We start from the raw sequence: 19,726 nt of genomic DNA on the forward strand, positions 1-19,726 counted from the left end.
AGGGTTACCACTATCTATCTCCTGGTACTGAAATAGGGAGAGAGTGATGGTATAGCAACAACCAGCAGGGCGAGACACTAAGACTTCAGACACTAACCAAAATTAACCACAAATAGGCAAGTAATGTCGTCTGCACAACAATGGAGGTTCCTGCTGGTCGGCTGCTATCAACTCCATCAATTTTGTAACTCCTTCAGGAACTTTATCATGCATTCAAGTTTTTATTTTATTTTTCTTTTAAGACTTGGTATTCCCTCTTTTTTCTTTAGTACAGTATTATGGTCATAACAAGTCTGATGATGTTAGCTACATTCACAACACCAACAGCTGGGGATTGACTAATTTTTTCTTACTTTCAGTATTTACTTAATCACTCTTTTATGACCTTATCACTACACTGCTGTTATAACCAACTAACATATGTATTTGTTAATATTTCAGATCACACCATTAACCCAATTAACTGTTTGGATATTTTGTGTCAACACTGCGGCCAGCAGCCTAATCAGCTGACTGCTACCCTCCCTCACTCACAATTCATTCAAATTTAAATTGTAAAATTCTTGATCTTATCACATTATTTGCACTCTTGAAAGCTATTACACTCTTGTAGGTATGTTCACTGATTCACTCACGTACGATGACTGCTAATAATATCTTAGGACAGCCACTAGAACGCTAAATCCTGGGAGCACTATTCAGCGATACTGCTTCACACGTGTACGTACGTACGTACGTGTGTGTGTGTGTGTGTGTGTGTGTGTGTGTGTGTGTGTGTGTGTGTGTGTGTGTGTGTGTGTCGTGCCGAATAGGCAGAACTTGCGATCTTGGCTTAAATAGCAACGTTCATCTTGCCATATAGGACAAGTGAAAATTTGTGTATGCAATAATGTCGCCAAAATCATTCTGAACCTAACGAAAAAAATATATTTCACTGGGTTTGTTTAGTACTAAATTACTGTAAACAAATCTAAAATATATTTAGTAGGATTAGGCTAACAAATTACGCTTGTTATAATAAGGTTAGGTAAGTTTTCTAAGATTCTTTTGGTGCAAAATTAAAATTTTTTACATTAACATTAATGAAAAAAACATATCTTTAAACGTATAAGAGAAAATTTCAGAAAAGAATTAATTTTTAACGAGTTCTTGCTATATACATGTATACAGTGGACCCCCGACATTCGATATTAATTCGTTCCCAAGAGCTATCGAATGTCGAAAATATCGAAGTCGAATTAGTTTTCACCATAAGAAATAATGGAAATCAAATTAATCCGTGCAAGACACCCAAAAGTGTGAAAAAAAACTTTTGCCACATGAAATATTAAGTTTAATGCAATTGAATAATTACAATAACAATTGAATAATTACAATAACAATAGAATAATTGACACTTACCTTTAATGAAGATGTGGTGATGATTGATGGGATGGGAGGAGGGGAGTGTGTGGATGGTGCTAGTGTTTAGAAGGGGAATCCCCTTCCAATAGGACTTGAACTGGCAGCCTCACCATGCCTTACCACACTGTATGCCACTACGATTCTTAAATCTTTCAAACCAACCTTTGCTGGCCTTAAATTCACTCGCATCACTAGTTGCAGGCAATTTCTTTACCAAATCATCATGCACTCCGACACACGCACTCCACTTTCGTACTTTGCAATTATCTCTTTCTTCATTTCAATAGTCATTAGCACCTTTTTTCTCAAAGGGTTGGCACTAGAAGCTTTCTTGGGGGCCCATGGTTACTTATTTTGCAGAAACGAGCACCAAAAAACAGTGATAATATGGATAATATGGAATGTACCGAATGTATCCTTAGATGCGTGCACACTGGCTGGCTTGTAAACACTGGCACACATGGGGCAGTTCAGGCCACGTCTCGTACAAATCGTATCGAATGTCGGGTTTTCCATCGAATGACGTGGCGAAATTTTTGCGTTAAAATGCATCGAATGTCAGGGTCCACTGTGTGTGTGTGCGAGAGAGAGAGAGAGAGAGAGAGAGAGAGAGACAGACAGACAGAGAGAGAGAGACAGACAGAGAGAGACAGAGAGAGAGAGAGAGAGAGAGAGGAGACAGAGAGAGAGAGAGAGAGAGAGAGACAGAGAGAGAGACAGAGAGAGAGACAGAGAGACAGAGAGAGAGAGACAGAGAGAGAGACAGAGAGAGAGAGAGACAGAGAGAGAGACAGAGAGAGAGAGAGACAGAGAGAGAGACAGAGAGAGAGACAGAGAGACAGAGAGAGAGACAGAGAGAGAGAGACAGAGAGAGAGAGACAGAGAGAGAGAGAGACAGAGAGAGAGAGAGACAGAGAGAGAGACAGAGAGAGAGAGACAGAGAGAGACAGAGAGAGACAGAGAGAGAGACAGAGAGAGAGAGAGAGAGAGAGAGACAGAGAGAGAGACAGAGAGAGAGAGAGAGAGACAGAGAGAGAGACAGAGAGAGAGACAGAGAGAGACAGAGAGAGAGACAGAGAGAGAGACAGAGAGAGAGACAGAGAGAGAGACAGAGAGAGAGACAGAGAGAGAGACAGAGAGAGAGAGAGACAGAGACAGAGACGGCCGACTTGTTGAGAGAAAAAAAAAAAAAAAAAAAAAAATATTATATATATATATATATATATATATATATATATATATATATATATATATATATATATATATATATATATATATATATATATATATATATATATATATATATATATATATATATATATATATATATATATAGGTGGATGAATTTGGTAGGGTGTGCAAAAGAAGAAAATTAAAAGTGAATACAGGAAAGAGTAAGGTTATGAGGATAACAAAAATATTAGGTGATGAAAGATTGGATATCAGATTGGAGGGAGAGAGTATGGAGGAGGTGAATGTATTCAGATATTTGGGAGTGGACGTGTCAGCGGATGGGTCTATGAAGGATGAGGTGAATCATAGAATTGATGAGGGGAAAAGGGTGAGTGGTGCACTTAGGAGTCTGTGGAGACAAAGAACTTTGTCCTTGGAGGCAAAGAGGGGAATGTATGAGAGTATAGTTTTACCAACACTCTTATATGGGTGTGAAGCATGGATGATGAATGTTGCAGCGAGGAGAAGGCTGGAGGCAGTGGAGATGTCATGTCTGAGGGCAATGTGTGGTGTGAATGTAATGCAGAGAATTCGTAGTTTGGAAGTTAGGAGGAGGTGCAGGATTACCAAAACTGTTGTCCAGAGGGCTGAGGAACTGTTGTTGAGGTGGTTCGGACATGTAGAGAGAATGGAGCGAAACAGAATGACTTCAAGAGTGTATCAGTCTGTAGTGGAAGGAAGGCGGGGTAGGGGTCGGCCTAAGAAAGGTTGGAGGGAGGGGGTAAAGGAGGTTTTGTGTGGGAGGGGCTTGGACTTCCAGCAGGAGTGCGTGAGCGTGTTTGATAGGAGTGAATGGAGACAAATGGTTTTTAATACTTGACGTGCTGTTGGAGTGTGAGCAAAGTAACATTTATGAAGGGGTTCAGGAAAACCGGCAGGCCGGACTTGAGTCCTGGAGATGGGAAGTACAGTGCCTGCACTCTGAAGGAAGGGTGTTGCAGTTTAAAAACTGTAGTGTAAAGCACCCTTCTGGCAAGACAGTGATGGAGTGAATGATGGTGAAAGTTTTTCTTTTTCGGGCCACCCTGCCTTGGTGGGAATCGGCCAGTGTGATAAAAATAAATAAATAAATAAATAAATAAATATATATATATACACACAGGTCTCCCTCAACATTCACGTTTTCAGCTTTCACGGGCTTCACACATTCGCGAATTCCCAACCGCCAAATTCCTAGCCACCAAATTCCCAGCCGCCAAATCATATTCAAGTTTCCCGCCACCTGCGAGTCCCTACTACCCTCCCTCCGACCCCGGCAACTGGCAGTCAGCCTTCCCACCACTCAGTGTGTTTATCCTACCTATTTTTAAAGCTACACAACGTTCTGGCCTCTATAACTGTACTTGGGAGTTTGTTCCACTCATCCACAACTCTATTACCAAACCAGTACTTTCCTACATCCTTCCTGAATCTGAATTTTTCTAACTTAAAACCATTGCTGCGAGTCCTGTCTAGGCTAGATATTTTCAGCACACTATTTACATCCCCTTTATTTATTCCTGTCTTCCATTTATACACCTCAATCATATCCCCCCTAATTCTACGTCTTTCTAGAGAGTGAAAATTCAGGGCCCTTAGTCTATCCTCATAGGGAAGGTTTCTGATACATGGGATCAACTTTGTCATCCTCCTTTGTACATTTTCCAGAGCATTTATATCCATTCAATAAAGGTAAGTAAAATGTTATTTTATGTTTATTTAAATTTATTAATGCATAATTGAACACTATATTTGTTGTGTGTATGTAAAACTATAATCTCTATAAAACGTATTTTTTTGTGAATATTTTTAGGTTTCTGGAACGGATTAATTTTATTTCCATTATTTCTTATGGGAAATATTGCTTCACTTTTCAGACTTTTAAAATTTAGAACTAACTCCTGGAACGGATTAAGTTTGATATTTGAGGTTCCACTGTAATGGTTCAGGTGGTAATATTTTATGAATTGGCAGAATTAAAAGTCTAGAGGTCACATAATAAAACTCAGTAGCAGATGTTTTGGTTGATTTGGTTAATATTGAGAGAGATGATGATTTTTTAACAAATTCCTAAATTTACAAGTTGTCAGGGGATCCTTGACCTGTTCCAGTAGCGAGTTCGAGATCTTCAGGCCCTTCATGTGCATATTATTATTATTATAATCAAAGAGAAGCGCTAAGCCACAAGGGCTATACAGCGCTGCAGGGTAGGGAAGGAAGCGAGGGTATTGGATGGCAGAAGGGAGGAGGGATGATCAGTAGGTTACAGAAAACAGCAGTGCAGGGGATAGTACGGGGGTAGAGGGTAGCAAGAGATTGAAGTAGAAAGGGCTGAAGCTATCAGAATTTGTAAAGTCAGTCAGTTGTCAAAAAGTCAATGAGAGAGTCCAGATGAAAGGTGGGTCCATCAGCGAGAAGGGAAGGTAAAGAGAGAGCAGCGGAGCGAAGACGACGACGGAGGTAAATTCTGCATGCTCGTTGATAAAGTGGGCAGTCCAACAGAATGTGGCTGACTGATAATGGAGCTTGGCAATTCTCATAGAGGAGCAGGGCGCCTCTCCATGAGATATCCATGAGTAAGACGAGTATGGCCAATGCGAAGACGGGAGAGAGTAGTCTCCCAACCTTGACACTGGTGATAAGAAGACGGCCAGTAACCTATACTCGGTTTAATAGATTGAAGTTTGTTGCCGAGCATAGTAGACCAACGTTGTTGCCAACGGGTGTGAAGGTGGGAAGATATTGCAGCAAAATAGTCCGTAAATGGAATACCTCTATACGAAACTGGTAGGTCATGTACTGCTGACCTCGCAGCAGTGTCTGCCTGTTCATTGCCCTGTACGTGAACATGACCAGGGACCCAACAAAAAACAATATCTTTATGCTTGGTAAAGATGCGGCGTAGCCAAAGTTGGATACGGAGGACTAAGGGGTGAGGTGTATCAAATTTCTGTATAGCCTGTAAAGCACTAAGGGAGTCTGAGACAACCACAAATGATGACACAGGCATAGATGTAATACGGATAAGTGCTGCAAGGATGGCATACAATTCAGCAGTAAAAATACTAGCCGAAGATAGTAAATGCCCTCGTACGACGCTGTCCGGAAACACTGCTGCGAATCCTACACCGTCAGAAGACTTAGAGCCATCTGTGTACACAGCAATGGCATGAGAATGAGAGTGAAAGTGGTCAAGAAAAAGAGAGAGGGAAGCGACCGTAGACAGTTGGGCTTTCGAGCAAGGGAGAGAGAAAGAACAGACTCGAACAGCTGGAACTTCCCAGGGGGGTAGGGAAAAGTGAGATGCTACATGAACATAGAAAGGTGGTAATTGAAGAGAAGACAAGAGCGAATGAAGGCGAAGAGAGAAGGGACGGAGTAAACAGGGGCGGCGAACAAATAAAGAATGTCTACTAATATCAGTGACCATTCTATAAATGGAAGGATTGCGGAGATCACGAGAGCGTACATAGTAGCGAAGGCAATGGGCATCACGGCGATCGGATAAGGATGGAACGTTCGCTTCTGCATAGAGGCTCTCGACAGGGGAAGAGCGAAAAGCACCAAGGCATAAACGTAATCCTTGGTGATGAATGGGGTTAAGGCTAGAGAGAGTAGCAGGAGATGCCGCTGAATAGATCTGGTCACCATAATCAAGTTTCGATAAAATGAGGGTGGAATGTAGGCGAAGGAGGGTTCGACGATCAGCTCCCCATGAAAGATGAGCAAGGGTTTTAAGAAGGTTCAGCCGGCTGTGACAAGTTGCCTTCAGAGAGGTAATGTAAGGTTTCCAGGATAACCTACGGTCAAAGAGGAGGCCCAGAAACTTGACTATCACGTTCAGGGATACGGGAGCCATAGAGGTACAAAGGATGATCGGAGATGACAGAGCGTCTAGTGAAAGTAATTTGGTGGGTTTTAGTGCTGGAAAATTTAAACCCATGTGTGGTGGCCCAATTGGAAACACGGTCGACTGCATGCTGGAGAGAAACTGTAATGAGGTGACAGTCAGCGCCTGCACAGGCAATAGCGAAGTCATCAACATAGAGTGATGACCAAATATTTAATAGAAGACTAGAGGCCAAATCATTAATAGCAATGAGAAAAAGTGTTGTGCTCAGAACACATCCCTGGGGGACACCTTCAGCTTGGATCAAGTCCGGGGAGAGCACATTATTAACCCGAACACGGAAATGCCTGTCAGTTAAAAAGTTCTTAAGGAAGGATGGTAGATTGCCTCGAATGCCTAAGGAGTGGGCTTGGGCTAAAATATTATACCTCCAAGTTGTGTCATATGCCTTCTCAAGGTCAAAAAATATGGCAATAACTGAGTGGTTATTCGCAAAGGCATTACGAACATACGTATCCAAGCATAGTAAGGGGTCTATGGTAGAACGTCCCTTACGAAAGCCATATTGACGAGTGGAGAGACTGTTGTGTGTCTCTAAATACCACACTAAACGTCTATTTACTAGGCGTTCCATCACTTTGCAAACTGCACTGGTAAGAGCAATGGGACGATAGTGGGAGGCTTCATGTCCCGTAGTGCATGGTTTGCGGAAAAGGAAAACAATGGCGGATTTCCACAGCTGTGGAAGAACTCCTTGTGACCAAATAAGATTGTAAAGGCGTAATAGGACTGCAAAGGCTGACTGATGTAAATGTTGTAGCATACGAACATGAATGTTGTCGGGCCCAGCTGCCGATGATCGGCAAGCTGAGTGTGTTGCCTCCAGTTCTTGAAGTGTAAAAGGCACATTATACTGTTCTTCTCTGAGAGAAGAAAAGTCCAAGGGTGCTAACTCTCTGGCAGACTTTGAGGAAAGAAATGAGGGGCATAGATGGAGTACCTGAGAAATACGGACCAGATGATTGCCAATTTCATTGGCAACATCTAGTGGGTTTGCTATATCAACACCGGCAACCCGCAGAACAGGAGTCGGGTCAGGAGAATATTTACCACTCAGTTTTCGTACTTTTTTCCAGACTGCACTCATAGAGGAAGCAGAGGTGATGGTGGAGACAATCTTGCCAGCAAGTGCGTTTAGCGTCACGGATGACACGGCGAGCGATCGCATGCTTCTGCTTAAAATCAAGAAGTCTCTCTGTGGTTCTATTGTACCGGTACCTGCCCCATGCAGCGCGTTTCAAACATACTGCACGAGCACAAGCAGAAGACCACCAAGGCACGCATTTCTGAGAATGCCTGCCCGAAGTTTGGGGTATACAATTAGAAGCTGCGGTTAAAACGGAGGACGAGAAGAGGTGTAAAAGCTCATCGATGGAGGACGAAGAAGGAACCTCTCTAAAAACAGTTAGGTGTGAGTCAAGGTTCCAATTTGCCTGATCAAATTACCAGCGTGGGATGCAAAGAGGTGGTGAATATGAAGGGGAAGAATGAATGATTGGGAAATGATTGCTGTCATGTAAGTCCGGGAGAACAGACCAAGTGAAATCTAATGCGGCGGAGGAAGAGCAGACTGAGAGATCAATGCGAGAGAGTGAGTCCAAGGATCAAAATGGGTGAGAGTACCTGTATTTAAAACATGGAGGGGGTGGGTGGCAAGAAAAGCCTCTAACTGAATGCCATGGGAATCACAGTGAGACCCCCCCAGAGGAAATGGTGGGCATTAAAATCGCCAAGTAACAGAATCGGTGGTGGTAATGAGGAAACAAGAAAGGCATTATCCGGAATAGATAATGCCCGAGAAGGAGAGAGATATAAAGAACAGAGCGTATACCACCTATGCAAGTGGATACGGGCTGCTGTGTAATGCAGCGAAGTACGAACAAATAGCTGATGGTACGGAATATCAGTGCGTAAAAGAAGGGCACTTTCATTAAAGGTCCCATCAGGAAAAGGATCTGAAGAATGCAATAAATTATAGCCTGAGATGGGAGAGATAACAGCAGAGTGTAATTTTGGTTCCTGTAAGCAAACACCAACAGGGGAAAACTGGGAGAGTAACATCTGAAGCTCACCCCGATTACCCGAGGCCACGTATATTCCACTGTAAATAGGCCATGATTGGCAATGATAAAGATACCTGAAATCTGCAGGTAAGGGTTCCTACGGACTAGAGGGGTTAGAAAAGTCCACATGCGGAGGCAGTGGAAAACGTTCAAGCAGCGAAGGAATGGTGCGCTGTGAAGAAAGGAGTTGCGCAGATGGAGCAGAGGAGAGAGAAGGAACAGAGGGTGGATCAGTGTCCATTGATGGTTGGGTCTCTGCAATATATTCAGAGATTGCTTCAAGTGTTTCGGAATTCAGAGACGTCGTATGGGAGACAATATTGGAAATGGTAGGGGGAGGATGAGTAAAGATTGGAACTGTAATGGACTGTACCAAGGTAGGGGGGGGGGCAAAAGGGTGGAGGGAACTGGAGAAGCATGGAAGGGGACAGAAGAGGCAGAAACCTGGGAGGTGGCAGAAGAGGAAGAAACTTGGGAGGGAACAGGGGAGGAAGGTACAGTATGAGGAGGAGGGTGAACCTCTACACTTGTAACAGAGCCAGTGAGAGGGAAAGACCCAGGTACAGAGTCACGGAAGGTAAAATGAGGAGGTGGAAGATGGGTAGGAGGTGTTAACGGACCTTTTTGACTTTTGAGAAGTAGAGGGACGATTAGGAAGAGGTGTCATACGAGATCTCGTCGCTACTGAGGCTTTTGAGGGAGAACACGAAGAAGCGAGATCAGACCGAGGCGTTGAAGTAGGGACGTCTGAGCCTAGGACAGCAAAAGAATTAGATACAGGAGTGACTATGGGAGAGGTAACCACAGAGGTGGTTGCAGAAGATGGGATCCCAGAAGTGGGGGGACGTTTTGAAACACGGGAATAAGAAACACGAGGTAGTCTCCCTTGGAGGCGGAGATGAGAAACTTACATGGCATAAGGGAGACCTTCTGCCTCTTTGAGGTAACAGATTTCCCGCTCGTTTAAGTAGACTTGACAACGGCGAGAGTACAAAGGGTGAGCCTCATGACAATTAAGGCAAGAGGGAGGTCGATTGCAAGACATATTAGAATGGTTATCGGCACCACAGACCGGGCATTCGGCGATAGATCTGCAATATTTCGCTGGATGGCCAAATCGCCAGCAATTTCTACACTGTTGCGGTGTAGGGATCACCTTTCGAACTTGTAACCGATGTCCTGCTACATAAACTGAGGATGGGAGCTCACAGCTGTCTAATGTTAAACGAGCCACATTGTTAGGGTATCGTCTCTGCCCGTGGGCAGGAAGAACCTAAGTGTCTACCTTGAGGATTGGGAAATCTTGGAGTTCCAGCTGTTCAAGAATGTCATTGCCACATGTCTGGAAATTTTGTTGAACTATGGTATGGGGCAGAATGACAGTACCACTACAAGAATTGAGGGAATGATGTTTTTCAATAGTGACAGGAACAGTATCGATATGGGAAAGACGAGAAAGCTCATGAGCCTGGGTAGCATTCTGTACGGTGATGATGTGCGTACCGCTCTTAAGAGCATGAAAAGAAATATCTTTACCAACATGGCGTAGGAGTGCCTTGCCAATACTGTGGTCAGAAAGATAGGCAGTAGAGGAAGTCGGTCGTAAAGTGAAGAATTTAGTCCATTGTGCAGTCTGAAACCGAGTGTGGAAAGGTAGTGAAGGACGTGTCGATCTTTTCTGAGAAGAACGAGAAGGTGGAGAAGTATCATCAGCAGGTAATTGTCGTTGGCGTTTAGGCGTGGGACCAGAGTTGGTCCGACGTGGAACAGGCCGGCGATTCGAAAATTGCCGCACCGTAGAGAGAGAGGCCAGAAGCATAGTCAGAGGAGAGCGAAGGTCAGATAAATCGAAGGAGTCAGTCGAGGCCTCAGTACCTGAAGCGGGTGAGGAAACAGCACCGGCAAGAGGTACAGAGGCATGAGGAGTGTCCGAAAAGTGGTCTAAAGACGAGGCGGGGTCAGAACGGGGTGCGGTATCAAGAAGGGGCCCGGGGGTAGCAAGTTCATGGACTAGGGCTGCCATGGTTAGGTTACTTCTTTCTTTTTGTTTTTAAGAAAAAAAGAAAGAAAAGAAAATAAAAATAAAAAAAAGAATAAAAAAAGGGGGGACCAGGGAGGGATAGTTCCTAGGAGGAATGAAAGGGCCAGAAATCTCCCTCCACGCCCAAGAGGACCTCAGCACCGCAAGTAGTGCAGATGCAGCATGGAACCCGTGCCATACCCTACCCATCATGCCAGTAAACTGGCAATCCGGGATAGCAACCTCACATCTGCCGAGCTACCTCGGTGGACAAAAGAGAGGGCGGCCGGAAATCCGCCACAAAGCATACCTCCTTCGGCCACCACCCCCGGAATCCGAAAGGTGGCTTCCAGAGATACACCCGTCGCCCGAGAGACACTCAAAGCCACCCTCCAGGATACCAGAGAGGGATTGGGACATCCCCAGGCAATCCAGATTCCATGACAAATTACGCCACCGCCAACAACCTTAATGGAATGGGATGGACCCCGGTACCCTTTCCCCTACTTAGGAACTAGCGTGCCTGTGGGGAAAAAAAAAACAAAAAAAAAAAAAAATCCCAAAGGCCAAAAAGGAAGGGCAAAAGGGAGGGGTGGGGAGGAGGAGGAGGAAAGGAAAAAGGGGAGGATGGGGAGGATGGGATAGGGAACGGGGGATTGGGGGGTAATTAGGTTCGGTCTGAGGAAGGAGACCAACAGGTCTAATTCCTCAGACCAAAAGCCTCTTCACCACGCCAAGGAGCCCCCCTTGAAGAGGTTCATGTGCATAGCATTCTTGCATAGTGAGAGACTGACTCAAGGGATGTTGAAAAGTGCCTTATGCCTTGTATTGTGGCTGTGCATTCTGTTGTAACTGTCAAGGAGTAGCTTTAGTGGAGGATTTACAGTGGAGTTTAATGATCTGTATATGTAGTAGGCACAATAATAAGAGTGTACGTCTTGTATATTTAGCAAGTTTAATCTTTTGAAAAGTGGTGGGGTGTGCTATCTAGCACAGGTGCTGGTTATCACCCGCACAGCAGCTTTTTGTTAGATTATTAAGGGCCTAAGGTGGTTGGCTGTGGTTGAGCCCCAGGCACAAATACCATATTTGAGGTAAGGATATATTAGAGTGGGGTATAGGGTAAGGAGTGTCATTTGTGGTACACAGTATAGTATCTTGGAAAGGATTCCTATTGATTTGGGAATTCTCTTGGCTATGTGATGGGTGTGGGACTCAGAGGCGTCACTAGAGTTGGTGTCACCCGGGGCGGAATCTCTGGTGTCACCCGGGGCAGCATCTTTGGTGTCACCCCCATGAAATTCAAGGATGGGGGGATGGGGGGGTAAACTCCAGTTATGTCACTACTGCATGACCAGTGAGTGACTAATGTTTAGCAATGAGAGCATTTAAGGGCCATAAACCAAACAGGAGAATATTGAGGAAACAAACTCAAATACCACTTTGAGTACAGGCAACAGATCCTACATTTATTCAGCTTCAACAATGCAAAAACAAAAAAAAACTTGAAAAATAAAGAAAAACATTGCAATATCAGAGAAACACTTGTTCCGATTTGACCCTGAGTACAGGTAACATCTCGGTGAATCTGATCTTACATTTTCTTGCCTTCAAGTATGCAAAATCCTCTATCACATCATCAAAATCGATGATTTTCCCTATATAGGCTTATCTGTACTTAAATATATAATAGGCTATATAGAAACGAAGGATTCTTCTCTTATGTTGGTGCAGCACTGTTTTGTACATTAGCGTCACCTTCTTTAGAGGCTCTATGGTGTCACCCCCTATATGGTGTCACCCGGGGAGGCCCCCCACCCCCCCCCTTACGACGCCTCTGGTGGGACTGAAATTTAAGATTACAGTCAAGGAGAAGACCTAGAAATTTGCCCTCCATGTGTCTTGATATAGGGGAACCATGTATCAATATATTAAGCTGGATATTTAAGGCTCTGTTGCCAAACAGCATGATGTATGTTTTATTTATGTTGAGAGCGAGTTTGTTGGTCATCATCCAAGTATATATCTTTAGCAGCTCATTGTTTACAGTGGGTCTGAATGGGAGTAGGCATAAGTAGTGTCGTCTGCGAATAGAACTGGTTTAAGGAGTTAGGATGCATTGGGGAGATCACTGATGTAGATGAGAAAGAGTGGGAGGCCCAGGACACTACCCTGGGGTACTCCAAAAACTACAGGTTGGACAGCGGACTCCATTTACATATACATACTGGTGTCTGTCATTAAGATAGGATTTTAGGTAGTCAAGAGAATGTCCTCTGATGCCGTAATGATTCAGTTTTAGGTGCAAGAGATTGTGGTCGACTGTATTAAATGCTTTTCATAGGTCGATGAAGAGCCCCAGAGGATATTCATTTTTATCATGAGCTGTGCATAATAGTGTCATTCGTACTTTTTTTTTTGGTCTAAACCCAAACTGGCAGGGGTTAAGTATGTTGCTGGATGTAAAGTAGGAGTAAAGTCACTTGTGTATTTTTTTTCGAATATCTTGGAAAGTAAGGGCAAGTTTGATATGGGTCTATAGTTGTTCAAGTCAGTTGGATCACCTCCTTTGAGGATTGGGGTAACCCTTGCTGTCTTGAGTATAGATGGGAAGGTTGAGGATGCTACAGATTTGTTAAACATTGTTGCAATGATGGGTGGCAGCTCATATGCAGGTTTTTTATATAGGAATGGTGGCAAGTTATCTAGATCACCTTTGTTTTTAATGGTTTAATGACAAGTGAGACTTCAGTGGAATTAGTTGGAGAGAGAAAAAGAGTATTTGGGTAGTTGCCAGTGAGGTACTCGTTCGGCTGGGTATTTGGGCTGGGAATTTGACTTGCTAGCTTTGATCCTACAATAGAAAAGAAGATATTAAATTAGTTTCTCTCTCTATTTCCAGATGGTTTCCTAGAGCCCAAAATTTTGGAGAGGATTTGCCAGGTACTTTTCACATCACCTTTTATTTCAAAAAATCTATTTTCATAATACATTTGCTTTGATTTTCATATTAGTTTTGTGAATATTGATGTGTATCGTTAGTTAATTCTTTAGTAATTAGGCCTAATCTGAACTGTTTTTCAAGTTGGTGTTTTTTATTAATAAATTTGAGGATACTTTTTGTTAGCCATTGACTGTTTAGTCTCTTTTCTGTGATTTGTTTCATTTTGATTGGACAATGCTTGTTACAGAGGTCTAGGGTTTTATGTAAAAAAAATTTGACATCTTTGTCAATATTATTGCTGTCAGCTAGCTCCCTCTGCCAATCAATGGCACCTAGTGCTAGTATTAGGTTGTTTACCGATGTCTCATCATGCAGGCGAAATGAGATCTTTCTTGTTTCTTGAGGCAATTTACGTAAGTTGGTCATGAGAAAGGTAGGGTAGTGGTCTGTGGTGTTGTCTGTGATAATACCTGCTTGTAGTGGAGATATCGTGTTGGTCCAGATATGGTCAAGTAATGAGGCACTTGTCTCAGAGATTCTTGTTGGCTTAGTTATAGAGGGTAGCAACAAGCTGTTGTTCATAGTGTTTGTGAAATCAGCTACTGGAGGGTCAGTTGCTTGGATGAGGTTTATGTTGAAATCTCCTGCAAGTATCAAATGGTGTTTATTCAACTGACTCAGTTATCGTGTTTCTAAGATTACTGCTAAAAGTTTAAGTACTTATGCGTAGTAATCTGTAGACTGTGCCAACCGTTATAGGTTTCATAAGGGTTTTTGACGTGAATTTAGCTATTATATATTCGTCCTTTTCATCCCGTATGTTAGTAGATTTAATACATTCTAGTTCATCAGAGTAATAGATGGCAGTGCCTCCTCCTGGTTGGTCTGGTCTGCAGTTATGTATGGCTGTGTAACCAGGTATGGTAAATATATCTGTCAAATCTTGTCTAAGCCAGGTTTCAGTAAGAATATTAAAGTTACAGTAGCACATAGAGACTTCAGTAATGCAAGGAGGGCATCATAGTGTTTACTCAATGATCTAACATAGTTGAAGACTGTAATATTCTTGCTGGCACTGAGAAGGGTATTAACCCGACTAGCAGTGTAGTAATGGTAATTACTGTTAGGATTATTTGTACTACTATATAGAAAGTCCCTTGTTATGTACAGCATTTCAGGCAAATTGGGTCAATTTTGTCCCAGGATGCAACCCACACCAGTTGACTAACACCAGGTATTCATTTTACTGATGGGTGAACAGGGACAACCGGTGTAAGGAAACACGCCCAATGTTTCCACCCTTGCCGGGAATCGAATCTGGACCCTCACCGTATGAAGTGGAGAGCTTTGCCTACCAGGCCACGAGCCAAAGTTTAAGATATATACCTCCCAGCATACTTGGGGGTATTATAATAATAATAATAATAATAATAATAATAATAATAATAATAATAATAATAATAAATAATAATAATAATAATAATAATATTAATAATTTTGACAATACATAGTTGTACAAAAGAATATAATAGTTGGGTGTACATGCCAAAAGTCCCTTTGTATTCGGAGCATTTTGAGCAAACTTAATATTAACTTAAGATTAGGAAAGCAATAACAGGTTATTATTTGAATGTTGATGAGTTAGCGAGTACATTAATTGCAGTTTTAAATTTAGCTTATAAAACTTACATACTGTAATTACAAACAGTGGTACAGTTTAGGTTAATTTATAATATGGAAATATTTCACTGGAACAGATGGAACCCCTGGCTGTCTTCAAAAGGGAGCTGGAGAGATACCTAATCAGTACCTGACCAGCCAGGCTGTGGTTCATATTCTGGATTGCATGTGGCCAGCAGCAACAGCCTGGTTAATCAGGCCCTAATCCATTGTGAGGCTTCATCATGGTCTGTGCTACAGGGATGCTGGCCCCCAAAAACAACTTCCAGGTAGATTCCAGGTATACCTGGTACAGCAGAATAACTCACGTGTAAGCGATGCTTGCCTCCTCAGGTCTCTTGAGGTCAGCTGGTGTGAGGAGAGGCAGGGAGGTGGAAACATACATCTGTTCCAGAAGATGACACGAAACAGTCTGAAAGAGTGAAGCTCTTTATTGAGAATCCTGATGACCCTTGTGTACATTTGTCAAAATATTATACAACAAATAAATGGTAATAAGCAGTATTTAATTAATAATCATAGCTGAAGGCGAGCAGACAAATCTTAAAATTTTGTTAATACATGTCCAAACTATTACCAATGTTAACATTAGTGTATATTTTCAGACATACCAAAGAATGGGTCCAAGATGTACAATAGTACTATTAAATTCAAATTTTAATACACAATGCCAAAAACCTGTAATGCCAGTTATAGTCATCCAGGAGGAATCAGATACATGACTCACGCAAATACAAGTCAGTGAACTGAGGAAACTCACACGGAGACGAACACAAAGATAGATCTTAACCATACCACGGGCAGGGATAGAACCTGCGGTCAAGAGTGATAAAACGCCAGCTGGCCCAGTGGCTAACGCATTGGTCTGGAGTTTTATGACTGACTGCGGGTTCCATCCCCACCCATGGTATGGTTTGTTTGCAATCGTGTCATTACGATTTTGCGAGTCAAGATAGATCATCGTTAGCAGAAAATCGAAGATAAATATACGTACATATACAATCTCTCATTACACTGTTTCTGCCTCCATGTGGGGTTCCACAATTTATCATCTTTGATATTTCATCACAAATCAGGAGAGTACTTATATAATATATAGGAGTATGACCTTGTGTAGGTTGGAGGAGACTCCTGTGTAAGGCTGTGAACGGGGAGAAGTGGTGTCCCCCTCGGTGATACATGCACCCCACACACTTGCTAGACTTCCCTGACGTCTGAAACAAGCATAATATATTTGCATGTGGACAACACACTAGAATGTACTTCTACACATCACATTATGTCACTACATTATGTTTGCTTCCAGCCCCCTCTTGGAGTGACAACTTTAGTGTACTGGAAATGATAACATTAGTACTCCGGAAGTAACAACATTAGTATTCTGGAAGTTATGTTAGTATCCTAGAAGTGACATTAGTACAGTATTTTAGAAGTTATATCATTAGTACCCTGGATATTACAACATTAGTACCTAGAAATGGCAACTTTAGTATCCTGTATGTTATATCATTAGTATCCGAAAAGTGAAGACATTTGTATCCCAAAAACAGCAATGTTAGGACCCTGGAAGTGACAAATCATGGAACAGGTGGATTAACCACTTGGCCCGAGTTGGCTGGCCGAGTGGTTAATGCACTGCCCTGTGAATTTTAGGACTCGCTTGTCATGGGTTCAAGCCCCACCCATTCCATGATTTATTTGCAATCGTGTTATTACAATTTCGTGAGTCTGGGAGTGACGTTAGTACCCTGGAAGCGACGTCAGTAACCTGCAAGTGACAATGTTGGTGTGTAAAGTGTCCCAAAACTCTGGACAGAGTCAATAGAGAAGTAATATTCTTAATATTTAAGAGATACATCCCCAATATGGATTTTACATATTTTAATTAATATTAAATTACCCAGAGCTGACTATACCAATCTTATGGTATTTTAACTAGTGCTCTTGCACATCCTCACAAGCCAGGGAAAAGCAGGCAAGTTATTTTATTAAGCCTGGAGGATTACTAACCCCAAGGGCATGGCTTATTTGCAATGGGTCCTTTGGTTCTCTTCCCCAGGATGTGACCCACAACAGTCTGCTAACACCTAGGTGCCTACAACTGCTACATGAGAAGCAACAAGTGTAAGGAAACATTCACCACCTCCAACAACCCCCTCGTCCTATGGTTAAACCCAGGATGGAGCTATGAGCCACTCAGTAGCTTGGTGATACATATATGACAGGATGATGACCTTTACTTTATTTACACTGAGGTATGCACTATTATCACTAGAGGTTCTGATGTCCATAATGTACGTCATCATTATAAAGCTTCTGTTATTTGCCCAATAACTTTCATTTTAATCAAGAAAAGTGTATCAGTCTGTAGTGGAAGGAAGGCGGGGTAGGGGTCGGCCTAGGAAAGGTTGGAGGGAGGGGGTAAAGGAGGTTTTGTGTGCGAGGGGCTTGGACTTCCAGCAGGCATGCGTGAGCGTGTTTGATAGGAGTGAATGGAGACAAATGGTTTTTAATACTTGACGTGCTGTTGGAGTGTGAGCAAAGTAACATTTATGAAGGGATTCAGGGAAACCGGCAGGCCGGACTTGAGTCCTGGAGATGGGAAGTACAGTGCCTGCACTCTGAAGGAGGGGTGTTAATGTTGCAGTTTAAAAACTGTAGTGTAAAGCACCCTTCTGGCAAGACAGTGATGGAGTGAATGATGGTGAAAGTTTTTCTTTTTCGGGCCACCCTGCCTTGGTGGGAATCAGCCAGTGTGATAATAAAAAAAATAATAAAAAAATAAAAAGTCTATCAGTTATTTATTATTTGACTAAGACAGACGATAAAGAAGAGAAGGCGAAAAGCAATCTTACTTGTAGAAGCAACAGGAGCTAATAATTCTGGGGAAGAAAAAGGAAAAAAAAAGTTAATATGAATGGATTGCCAGTTAAAAAAAAAACAATTATAACCTAAGGACCGCAAACAAGTCACTGATTAAAAAATCTTAAAAGTACCTGCTATATAAATTGTTCAACAAATCTACAAGTCAAAAAGCAAAACTAAACTACACAATTCTCAAGATGACTAAGAAAAAAAAAATTCCTTTCACCAAATTAAGCATTAGTTGTCACGAGAGACATGCTGATTGTGAAAATAATTGGAATAAATAATAACACTACAAAATATAGGACAAGCTGAAAATCATTTCTATTCAAGTATTATGAGAGACTTGAACACGCACAAGAGCAGAGCATAAACTCGTGTGCAGACAATGGAACAATACATAATATGTACAGAGTACCTTACTTTGCTTAATATGGCCTCAGTATAAGGCTGAAATATACAGTATAGTACTTATAATAAATCCCTCGTTGAATCAATGTGGTTAGTTTATGCTATCCTGAGAGATACAAATACAAATTTTAATTTTTTATGTGGTACAAATAATGTAAGAAAACACTGACAGGCAACAAAAGAAAGCCACTAGTATGGAAAGCATATTATTGGCAAGACGTACTTGAGTGCCAGGCTGGTCTTAGAGGCAGCATGTGCGAGTGTAGGGTGTGTGAGACTGGTGTTGGTGGTAGCAGTGCGGGCCAGAGTCCTGTGTAAGGTCATAGCTAGCAGCAGGTCCAGGAAGGACAGGATCTTCTGGCGACGGATCGGTGAAGGCTGCTTCAGTGCGTAGTCCCTGTGGAAGATGACAACTTGAAAATGAGGGAACACTGCAGCAGGCCTACTGGCCCATGCTAGGTATGTTATCTTCTCTTAATATAATTTATGTGAGGTCTTAAATTCATTTTGGACATTCAGTTTAAGAAGTAGAAGGGGGAGGGAGGGGGGAAAAGTAAAGAGGGAAAGAGGTAGGAAGGAGAAAAAAAGGTAGGAAGGGGAAAAGAGGTAGGGAGGGAAAGAGGCATGGAGGGAGGGAAGGAGGGAGAAAAAGGTAGGGAGGGAGGGAGAGTGGGAGAGATAAAGAGATGTAGTAACAAAAGTCTGTGTAGATCACTTAGGGCTCACAGCTATAAAAATATATACATACATGCAAAATAATATAAAATAAAAAAGCAATAAAGCACCCAAGATAAACACTTATCATATCAAATTAAAACCACCACCATCAATTAAAACCTCATTAATTATTAATGTCAACAGGCTCTCCTAAAAGTTCCCAGAGTCCCTACAGGCACATCGGTAATGATAAAAATATCATGAAGGTGAAATAACCTAAACCAAGAGAAACCTGTTAAAACATGTTTCACAGTTAGCGACACGTCACAAGCTACACAGGAACAAGCACATCTGCGAATGGGTGGCTATGTATGGGCGAAATGTGCGAAAGGGAGAGAGGAAGATAAAAAAAATCCAATTATGACAGTACTGTACAGGAAACAAAAGAGAAATTCTTGTGTACCATTTGTGATATGGGTTCGCCCACAGCAGGCTTCTTCAGTGGAATACTGACTGTTGGACTGATCATGTCATATATATATATATATATATATATATAT

At 42.2% G+C, this 19,726-nt stretch overlaps 1 protein-coding gene across 10 annotated transcripts in view; it reads right to left on the reverse strand.

Annotated features, from left to right (window-relative positions):
* The window catches only part of LOC128693168 (uncharacterized), a 587,947-nt gene that overhangs the window by 71,192 nt on the left and 497,029 nt on the right, over window positions 1–19,726 (reverse strand). For 9 of the 10 annotated variants that reach the window (XM_070089473.1, XM_070089477.1, XM_070089479.1 and 6 more), the window contains 4 exons: window positions 18,733–18,906; window positions 18,089–18,115; window positions 16,342–16,447; window positions 15,542–15,645 (listed from right to left, as the gene is read on the reverse strand). In XM_070089473.1, coding sequence (XP_069945574.1) covers window positions 15,542–15,645; window positions 16,342–16,447; window positions 18,089–18,115; window positions 18,733–18,906 — 411 coding nt within the window. The remainder of the gene's footprint in view (window positions 1–15,541; window positions 15,646–16,341; window positions 16,448–18,088; window positions 18,116–18,732; window positions 18,907–19,726) is intronic. The other variant, XM_070089480.1, reaches the window with a different exon arrangement.

Source organism: Cherax quadricarinatus, chromosome 28, assembly GCF_038502225.1.
Source record: "Cherax quadricarinatus isolate ZL_2023a chromosome 28, ASM3850222v1, whole genome shotgun sequence".
NCBI lineage: Eukaryota > Metazoa > Arthropoda > Malacostraca > Decapoda > Parastacidae > Cherax > Cherax quadricarinatus.